General features: G+C 39.0%; 1 protein-coding gene across 1 annotated transcript in view; it reads right to left on the bottom strand.

Moving 5' to 3' along the window:
• Window positions 1-1,337: 1,337 nt before the first annotated feature.
• Window positions 1,338-11,015, bottom strand: part of DNAJC12 (DnaJ heat shock protein family (Hsp40) member C12) — a 34,112-nt gene continuing 24,434 nt past the window's right edge. The window contains exons 4-5 of the mRNA XM_060033756.1: window positions 7,721-7,925; window positions 1,338-2,253 (exon numbers count right to left, since the gene is read on the bottom strand). Coding sequence (XP_059889739.1) covers window positions 2,159-2,253; window positions 7,721-7,925 — 300 coding nt within the window. The 3' untranslated portion in view covers window positions 1,338-2,158. The remainder of the gene's footprint in view (window positions 2,254-7,720; window positions 7,926-11,015) is intronic.

Below are 11,015 nucleotides of genomic sequence, written 5' to 3'. Positions count from 1 at the left end.
ATGAAGTTAAAGGAGCCTTTTAGGGTGGGGGCCTAATCCAATGTGACTGCTGTCCTTATAAGAAGAAAGGACTTTATGAGGAAAAAGTGGCCATCTGCAAAGCAAGGAGAGAGGCCTCAAAAGAAACCAAATATGCACACACCTTGATCTTGGACTTCTAGCCTCCAGAACTATGAGAAGTATTGTTTAAGGCACCCAGTCTGTGGTATTTTGTTATGGCAGCCCAACAAACCAATACAATCTACTATGATACTATTTCATAAAAGGAAGCACATTTTGGGGGACTTCCCTGGTGGCGAAGTGGTTAAGAATCTGCCTGCCAGTGCAGGGAACACAAGTTCGAGCCCTGGTCCAGGAAGATCCCACATGCCGCGGGGCAACTAAGCTCGTGCGCCACAACTACTGAGCCCATGTGCCACAACTACTGAAGCCCGCGCACCTAGAGCGTGTGCTCTGCAACAAGAGAAGCCACCGCAATGAGAAGCACATGCACTGCGATGAAGAGTAGCCCCTGCTCGCTGCAACTAGAGAAAGCCCACACGCAGCAATGAAGACCCGACAAAGCCAAAAATAAATAAATAAATAGTTTTTTTTTTAAAAAAAGGGACTTCCCTGGTGGTGCAGAGGTTAAGAATCTGCCTGCTAATGCAGGGGACACGAGTTCGAGCCCTGGTCCGGGAAGATCCCACATGCCGCGGAGCAACTAAGCCCGTGTGCCACAAGTACTGAGCCTATGCTCTAGAGCCCATGAGCCACAACTACTGAGCCCACAAGCCACAACTACTGAAGCCCACGTGCCTAGAGCCCGTGCTCCGCAACAAGAGAGGCCACCGCAATGAGAAGCCTGTGCACCACAACAAAGAGTAGCCACCGCTCACTGCAACTAAAGAAAGCCCATGCACAGCAACAAAGACCCAACACAGCCAAAAATAAATAAATAAATAATTTTTTTAAAAAAGCACATTTTAAACCACAAAGGTAGGAAGGACATAATTTTTGAATAATTTTGCTTTTTAAAGAAACTTCCTGGGACTTCACTGGTGGCGCAGTGGTTGAGAATCCGCCTGCCAGTGCAGGGGACACGAGTTCGAGCCCTGGTCCGGGAAGATCCCACATGCCGTGGAGCAACTAAGCCCATACGCCACAGCTACTGACGCCTGCACTCCTAAAGCCCGTGCTCTGCAACAAAAGAAGCCACCGCAATGAGAAGCCCGCACACCACAACAGAGTAGCCCACGCTCGCCGCAACTAGAGAAAGCCCACGCACAGCAACGAAGACCCAACGCAGCCAATAAATAAATAAATAAATAGATTTATTTAAAAAAAAAAAACTTCCTATATTTGTATTTTTTTCATTTTGCTATAGGCCAGTGAAAACTCTGTTTTGACCAAGGAACCCCTGCTCTAAAATCATCTTTCTTCTTAATTTTTCATTCACTTGTTTCCAAACAAAAAATAACCATAGACTACACATGGCAAACCTAGTAATTCCAACCTAAAAAGGATGTGTTATGTAACAGGCCCATTTTCATAGTTAGAACATAGTTTATAAGTTTATCACCTGCTATATAATAAATCTTGTAAAAACATTTTCTCAAATGAATAATAACCTTTTAAATTTATAATTATTAAGATTGAAGTAGAAATACTTATTCAAATTATTTTCAAAATACAGTTGAATTATAAATTCATTATGAAGTTTGGGAAAATTATTTATTTTATTCAATGGAGTTTAGACAAGTAATTTCACATTTCATTTTAAATCCAGAGTCAGAAAACATTTCTTGTACATCTAGCACTCATAAAGATCATGGTATATCAATGAAATACTTAAATATAGAGATCGATTTTTAATGGATTTCTATAAATAACATTAACAGGAAAACGCACATAATACAATCTACTCTGGATCTAAGAGCCGTAATTTACTCAAATATTGAAAGAAACTAGTCTGAAAATTTTCTTGTTTAGAAAACATATTGAGAGAACAGGATCAAGGGTGGAGGAATTAATTTGTACTCAGCAATTCACAAACATGACATTTTTAAGATTTGAACAAAGGCTGTATGTTGGCAGCGCAGGGAATGATCTCTCTCTCTCTCTCTTTGTCTCTCTCCCTCCCTCCTTCTCCCTCTCCCCCCTGTGGAGCAGGGACATTTCATATTTCATAGTTTCTGAATTTCCTCAGGAGTTCTGAAGGAGCATCCCCAGACCAGCGGAAACGAAGGTGCCAACAGTTCACATCTGAAAAACCTGTAGAAGAGAGAAGAGAATATTTTAAAATCAGAGGTAGGAAAAGTCAAGCTTATTTATAATAGTAAAACAGCTTGTTGATTAGATTTCATTGCAGTAAGTGAAATGTAAGGGTAAGTCTTTGGTATGAATTAGTAATATCTTACAGAAATGGATAAGCAGACTATTGAATCCTTATGAACAGGAATTGGTTTATATGGATGAGAGGGCCTTACGTGTTTAAATGCTTATTAATAAAAAGATATTTATAGATACTTCCAGTGGTGGGAATTTTGACAATTCATCTGCAAGCAAATTAGAAACTACTTTCAAACAGCTGTCAAAAGTAGCAGGTCAATGGAAAGGATCCCTGGAAATACAAATAATTTATTCCACAGTAGTAAGATTTTTTTTTTAATTCTAATAAACAACTTTGTGGAAAATTAGAGGAAAGGTCATTTTCATTCTCTACTGGAGGAAGTGTAAACTGGCAAAACTTCTAGCAGGCAATTTGGCAATATTTATCAAACTCATTAAAATATATAAACCTTTAAGCCAATAATTCTACTTCTAGAAATGTATCCTAATGAAATAATCATGATGTGCTCAAGGACTTAACTCTAAGGATGTTTATTATGATACCATTTGTAAATGTTTAAAAAATAAAGAAATAGTCTAAATCTTCAGTAATAGAAAATTGGTTAAAAGGCTTTGATATAATCATTAACAATGTTTTAATATTTATCATCATAGAAAAATGTTCGTAACATATTGCTAAGTAACTGGTAGTTACGAAACAGTTTAGACAGCATGATCTCATTCATAAATTCATATTTACATGGGTATTTATATAAAATTTTTTTAAGTCTCTAAGTAATTACCCCTAAATGTTAACAGTAACTATTCCTGAAGAGTTGGAATAGATATGATTTTCACTTTTTATACTCTTTTTTTGTTTATCTGTATTTTCCTATTTTTCTGCGATGAACAAGTATGCCTTGTATCATTTTTTACTTTTATAATATTGCTGATGTAAAAGCAGGTTACAGAATAATATATTAAATATGCCTCCATCGATATTTGAAATATTATCTAAATATGTAGTAGGAAAAATATACACAGAATAGTTGACAGTGATTATCCCAGGAAAATAGGATCTGCACTTTCTTTAGAACTATCAGAGAAAAAAATCTAAAGAATTGCCATTTGGGGAAAAAGCAAAAAGGAAATTGTTTCTGACAACCTGTAATTGAAACACACACACAAAATATGTACAGTAATATCCTTTTCATTTTAGGTATACTAACATATCTTAAAATATACCAAAATAACAATAATACATATTTCCCTAAGTGGTAAGACTACAAGTTATTGTATTTTCTTCCTTTTGCTTGACCATATTTTCTCACATTTCTACACTAAATACATGTTATTTCTGTAGTTTGAAAAGATGTTTTCGAGTTTGGGTCCACCTAGAAGTAGACCCCAGACAAGAACTTGAATTCAAGTGGCTAACTTGGGGAGTTAGTTGATCCCAGGAGACCCTGGTAGGGAAAGGAACCAAGTTTGTAAAGACCCCTGAGAGTTATTCCACTTGAGGGGTGAAGGCGCTGGGGAATTTAGCCTCCCACTCCCATTCATTATCATCCGATGGCTACACCCAGAGCGTGTTTACTCCCTGGTACTTAACTGCCCGCTCACTGCTGCCAAGCCGGACTCACTGCCGGAGAAAGCACTCTGGTGGGAGCCGTAGGGTTGGCAATGCCCAGAGGATATGTTAGCACATCAACAGCATCTGCTACATTTGTTTTTATTTTACTCCAGGATGTTTGATTCTAGAATTGTATTCATCAGAAGGCACATTTATTGCATATTTAAATGAAAAGAAAGTAAAAGTAAGATTGTCTCGCACATGGGTTTTCAGATGCCATGCTCCTTATTTTCCTGGTTGCAATGAAGAATCAGAAAATCATGGGGACTATTTAATAGAAGCTCATCACAGAAGAGGCATCAAAAGGCAAACTTCAAAGTAAATATCAAGCACTGCTTGAGGAAATTAACAAAAATGCTGAAAAGTTATGTGGGAAGCCACTCAGGGCTTGGTAAAGCTGACATGAATAATATTTCTTAAATGCTGATGTTATAAAAATTTACAGTGCAGTCAAATGAAATTATAAATAATCAGGCAACTGTGCTTTGGCATATGAAACCCTAACTTTAAGGCACTACTCAGAACAGCCAATAATCTCTTAAACAACATTAAGAAAATACTGGTAAATGCAGCTTTCAGCAAAATTGCGTAATTCTTATTCTCCAACAACAGCTTTCAAAACAGTGATCCTCCCTCCTCTCACCCCCTCTGCTTCATTCCTCAACCACAGTAAGAGAATACATTTCACAATGTGAGGGTATCAAAACTGGCATCACAATTTGTTGTGAGTAAATTACAATATATCTACACTGTGGAATATTTATCAGCTGTTCATTCTAATGAGTTCATTCTAAATATAAGGGTCTAAGGAGGAGTCCCATAGTAATAAAAGCTAACGTTAAAAAAGCAATGGCCAGGCTTCCCTGGTGGCACAGTGGTTGAGAGTCCGCCTGCCGATGCAGGGGACACGGGTTCGTGCCCCGGTCTGAGAAGATCCCACGTGCCACGGAGAGGCTGGGCCCGTGAGCCATGGCTGCTGAGCCTGCGCGTTCGGAGCCTGTGCTCCACAACGGGAGAGGCCACAGCAGTGAAAGGCCTACATACCGCAAAAAAAAAAAAAAAAAAAAAGCAATGGCCATGTACCAGGTCTAAATATTTTACATATGTTATTTACTTCTCAGAAAGACCTTACAAAAAAAAAAAAAAAGGCTTCCCTGGTGGCGCAGTGGTTAAGAATCTACCTGCCAATGCAGGGCACACGGGTTCAATTCCTGGTCCAGGAAGACCCCACATGCCGCCAAGCAACTAATCCCATGCGCCACAACTACTGAGCCTGCGCTCTAGAGCCCGTGAGCCACAACTACTGAAGCCCGCACACCACAACTACTGAAGCCAGCATGCCTAGAGGCCGTGCTCTACAACAAGAGAAGACACCGCAATGAGAAGCCCCCGCACCGCAACCAGAGAAAGCCCACACGCAGCAACAAAGATCCAGCACAGCCAAAAAAAAAAAAAAAAAAGACTTTACAAGGTAGAGGTAGACACAAACATTTTAACTAATATATAGAGATAAGAAAATGCAAATACAGAGAGGTTATCTCACTTGCCCAAGGTCACACAACTCATCAGTGGGAAAAGCTAGGCTCTGGTTCCAGAGTCTGTGCTCTTAGCTACTGTACAACAGAGAGGAATGTGCACAGTATAACCCCATTCTTTATTTGTAAAGCCCTCACAAACGAACATATGCTTATACATGCCTTTGTTAGCATAGACAAACAAAGGCTATGGAAGGAGACACACCTGGGCATCTGCATTGGTTACTTCAGGAAGTAGAAGCAGAGAAGGATGAGACTAGGGTAGACACTAAATTGTTGTCTATATGTGATTCTTTGAATTTTTAATGATAAGCTCATATTACTTTGGGGTTTTTAAATATCTAAATAACTGTTTTTGAACAGAAAGAGAATTTTATAGAATCTTATGAAAGGGATTTAAGTGGGGCCTCAGTGTGAGAATCTGACGTGATCAACCCCCTCAACTCTGGTGAACTCAGAATAGGTCTGAATCTGAAACATATAGTCACAGGGAGGCCCGAAGCGTTCCGGAAGCCCAGATCTGAACATTCCAAGGCTAAATGGAGAAACATTCACGTGTTTGCCTGTGAATGCCTGTGGGTGGGTGTTTGTATGTGTATGTTTGCCTAAAACACTGTTTTTAGGACATTCGAGCTTCTGCTTTGATTGGTTTGTTATATTATAACCACTGCCAGTTATGCGGCTGATGCAGTCAACTGCAGACTCTATGAAAGGATCTCTTGGGTAACCAGCAGAGGCACCTGAAGGAAGCTCTAAGAATCTTTATTCCCAACAAGTAGTGAGCATGTAAAAGTTCTCCCCAGAGAGAGTTTTGAAGTGACTGTCTCTAGAAAGACTATAGTTCACCACAAACTATCGAATTATCTTCTTTTTTGCAAGAAGTGTTCGAGAACATTCAGGAACCTTTTACTTAAAGGCTAAATTCTAGTGGGGTGTTGTATCACAACCATGAGAATCAAGAATTTGGAGGACAGTTAACGTGTGTGTACATAACACACCTGTACAAGATAAATACAGTGGGATGGCCAGATAGACAAAGAAATGATAACAACAGCTAACAATTATCCAGGGCCTGCCGTAGGCAAATCACTGTGCTAAGCATTTTGCATGGATCGTCTCATTTAATCCTCATGGTAACTTTATGAGAAGGTACCATTCTGATCTCTATTTTGTAGATGAGAAAACTGAAGTGTAGAGAAGTTAAGTAACTTTTACCCAGTAATACAGATAATAAATGGTAGAGCTAGGATATGAACCCAGGTAGTATAGCTGGGGAGCCAAGAGTTTAACCTCTGTAATACCCTGCTTCAATGGATATATACATGGGTCAGATGTCTATAAATCTACTTACAGGTAAGGTATCTTCTCAGGATAGTGCAATGCCTTAGAATGCAGACTCTGCAACCAAACTGCCTCAGTTCAGACCTCTCCCCTGCCACATACAAGCTGGATAACCTTGAGAAAATTATTCAACCTCTCTAGGCTTCAGTTTTCTCATCTATACAATGAGAATAATATTGGTACCAACCTGGGCTTCCCTGCTGGTGCAGTGGTTGGGAGTCTGCCTGCCAATGCAGGGGACATGGGTTTGATCCCTGGCCCGGGAAAATCCCACATGCCATGGAGCAACTGGGCCCGTGCGCTATGGCTACTGAGCCTGCGCCCTAGAACCTGCGTGCCACAACTGCTGAGGCCCGCACGCCTGGAGCCCGTGCTCCGCAACAAGAGAGGCCACCGCAGTGAGGGGCCCGCTCACCACAACGAAGAGTGGCCACCACTGGCCGCAACTGGAGAGGGCCCGCGCACAGTAACGAAGGCCCAACACAGCCAAAAATAAAAACAAGTAAGTAAATTTATAATATTGGTACCAACTTCACAAACTTGTAATGAGGATTAAATAAATTAATATATGTAAAATTAATATTAAACAAGATAATAGATGTAAAGTAATATATGTAAAGAACTACACATAGTAAATTCCCAACACATGTTAGCTAGTACTGTTTTAGTAAAGCGATGACGATCCCAGAAATGTCTCAAGTTTTCCCTTGCAAGGAATGTATTAAGGAATATATCTTCTAGTTTCTGTGTCAATGCTAGGTAAGTATCTTTTAAGGTGCTAAACCAGCCCTTATATTTGGCACTGCTATGTAGCTGGAAAGGTTGAGAATAAATACAATATAAAATGAGCCTTTTAATTTCACACCTTCTCTGTTCTGCAAAGCTACATGACATGACTTACCTGGAGAATCTGGATTTTGTGAGGAGAATGACTTCTCCATGGATTTGGAATCTTTTTGCTCCATTTTCTCTGTGGTTGGACCGAACTCCTCATTCTTTATCTCTTTTTGCTCATTCAGTTCCTCATTTTCAATTTTATCGGTATGAGTCTGGTCAGATTCTTCCAACATCAGATCTTTTTTACCTCTGGTAGCCCAGTGCATTGACTACATTAATTGAAAGCAGATGTATAATATAAAATCAATATTATATAGTTTCTATATTTAAAGTTCAATATGTGGTAACACCTCACCTACTAGTATAGTGCTGATTAACAAAATGTTAGACTTGACTATTAGCCAGATATTAATTAATTCAGATGTTAATCAATTAATCCTCACTGATTTGGAAAACTAATGATATAAGGAGAAATCCATATCCTGGTAGAAAGCAAAGGGACCAGCATCAGAGAGATTCCAAGAATGAGATGTTTTCTTAGAAAGTTAGGCATAAAATTACCATATGACCCAGTAATTCAATTCCTAGACACAAAAGAATTGAAAACAAGTGTTCAAAGAAAAACTTAAACTCAAGTGTTCATAGCAGCACTAGTCACAAGAGCCAAAAGGTGGAAACAATCCAAATGTCCATCAATTCGTGAATGAATAAACAAAAATGTGGCATATTCATACAATGGAATATTATTTGGCCATAAAAAAGGAGGAAAGTACTACAAAGTGGATAAACCTTGAAAACACTATGCTTAGTAAAAGAAGCCAGAAATAAAATGCACATATTGTATAATTGCAGAATAGACAAATCCATACAGATAGAAAGCAGATTAGTGATTACCAGAAGCTGGAGAGAGGGGAATAGGGAGTGATGCTAACAGGTACAGGGTTTCCTTTTGGGGTGATGAAAAAGTTCTGGAACTAGATAGTGATGATGGGTAAACAGCATTGGGAAGGTACTGAATGCCACTGAAATGTACACTTTAAAATGGTTAAAATGGTAAGTTTTCTGTGTATTTTACTATCAAAAAACAGACAATTGGGCTGTGTACCTTGAGCCATGCCAGAGATTAAACCTAACTACTGTTGTAACTACTATCCCCACTCTACTATTGTGACCTTCCATCCAGCCATGATCAATGAAGAGTTGGCAAATATTAGAATTCTGGGTTATACATCGTCTCTTTAAGAAAACTCATGGCACAAAGCAGAAAGTCAATCAATATTTACTGTGAAATATTTGTCCTAATTTTAAGTGGATTCACTTAAAGTCCAGTTATCATCAAAATAATGAGAACTTTCTAAATATCTTTCCATTTTTTAATAATAATATGAATGTGTATGTGTATACTGTATGGAAGGTTTCTGGAAGGAAACACAAAAAGCTGCAATGGTGGCTTTCTGAGAGAGGGGAGTAGAACTGGAGTCTGGAATAAGGATGGACTCACTTTTTATTACATATCCTATTGTACTATTTTGATTTTTTTTAACAAAAGTGTTGTTTTATTATATTTTTTTAATTTACAATTTTAAAAAATCAGGGACCATAAATCAAGTGTTGGGCATTGCCCACTAACTTCTGGTAAAACTTTTATATTTTTAGACAAACACAATATCCAAAACACTTGAAAACACCCCCCAGAAACCTGACATCCTAGAACTGCGTCCAATATACTTGGGTGGTGGTCCTTTGTCAAGTAACTTAATGGTGTAATTTTTCCAGCCTAGCTCTGGCTTCTGATGGTAGTGTCAGGAGTGAGGAAAAAATGAAAAATGGATCTTCAAAATGGAACAAAAGCACAAGACAATTACTTTTCCCCATACATCCTTTTGTACCTTTTTCACGTGTGTCCTGTATATGTATTTCCTTTGTCTTTTTTTTTTTTTTTTTTTTGGCTGCACTGTGCGGCTTGCAGAATCTTAGTTCCCTGACCAGGGATTGAACCTGGGCCACAACAGTGAAAGCACCACTCGTAACCACTGGACTGTCAGGAAACTCCCTGTGTTTCCTATTAAAATGTTTAAAATTGGATGGATGGGTAGATAAATGAAAAGACAAATAGATGAATACAGAGTAAGAAAGAGTGAGAGTTTGCTGTGTCAAGAATATTTCAAGTAGAATAATTAGCCCTGACATCAACCAAAATAATAAACATAACTGTTTCTTGAAACCTCATCTGGATATTGTGGGATGCTATTTCTGAAGCACTGCTGAACTGTAGCATACTACCTCTGTTGCTCAGAAACCCAAGAAAAACCCATAAGCCACATATTTGGGCAACTTTAAAACCCAGAATATATTATCCTCCTAATATCCAGGATATTCTTTTCCTGTGCTGCAAAAAAAAAAAACAGAATAAAAACAAAGCAAAGAAACCAAACCAAATAAAACATTGATTTTTCTAAAGTCCAAGGCTTAGCGAATAAGCTCAGAAGTTGTGACATTTAAAAACTGTGCCACAAAAAAAAAAAACTGTGCCACAAACCATGGCAGGGGCCACTGCCTCTGCTACACACGTGCCCCATGTTGCAAGGGGCATCGGGCTTTTCATCTTTAGCGCACTGAGGTCTGAACTATCTCAAAATACTGCGGTTGCCAGCTTCTCCCCAGAGCACCACTTTATTTGCTAGTTTAAACAAATCAATGTAGGCAGGCGGTGGCCCATTATGTGTGTATTTGGCCAAGTTCGCTACGTGGGGTGGAGGGAGGTGGGAAGTGGGAGGTGGCGGGGAAGGGGCAGAGATCACTAGCACCTTAAAGAGCTTAGAGAGATACCACAATTTCTTACCACCTGTCTCAGGAGCCTTAACACTGTGCACACAGGCAGGAGCCAGGAGAAGTACCTCACCATGAAGAAAGGGGTACAAAGAAAGTACAAAGGGGTAAAATGCCTTCTTGGACTCTTTTAAACAAATCTGTTCATCATCGTTTTTTAAGAGAATTGGGAAATGTTAATGACATGGTGTTTATAAATAATAGCCAATATGATCACAAATAGCATGATCTCAACTAAATTAAAAGCTGGAAAGATATATTCAAATATAGATATATAAATATATAGATAGATACATATACATAAAATATACAGACTGGCGGGCAATATAGCCTGTACACAGCCTAAAACCTTAAGTATATTCAAGCCTTCTGCCCTAATCCAACCTGAAAACTCACTTCTTCCCACATTCAACCTATCTCTCCCCAACTGCAAAGGAGCGTCATCCTGAATCCTCTTCCCCAAAAAAAGACCCCATAAAGCAGTTACTGCCACCATTCAGTGTAACCGGTTCTCACACTAACAAATGAAG

Source organism: Delphinus delphis, chromosome 16 (assembly GCF_949987515.2).
Source record: "Delphinus delphis chromosome 16, mDelDel1.2, whole genome shotgun sequence".
In the NCBI taxonomy this organism is placed as follows: domain Eukaryota; kingdom Metazoa; phylum Chordata; class Mammalia; order Artiodactyla; family Delphinidae; genus Delphinus; species Delphinus delphis.
The sequence above is the reverse complement of the archived record's forward strand: the minus strand, read 5'-3'. Positions and strand labels throughout refer to the sequence as shown.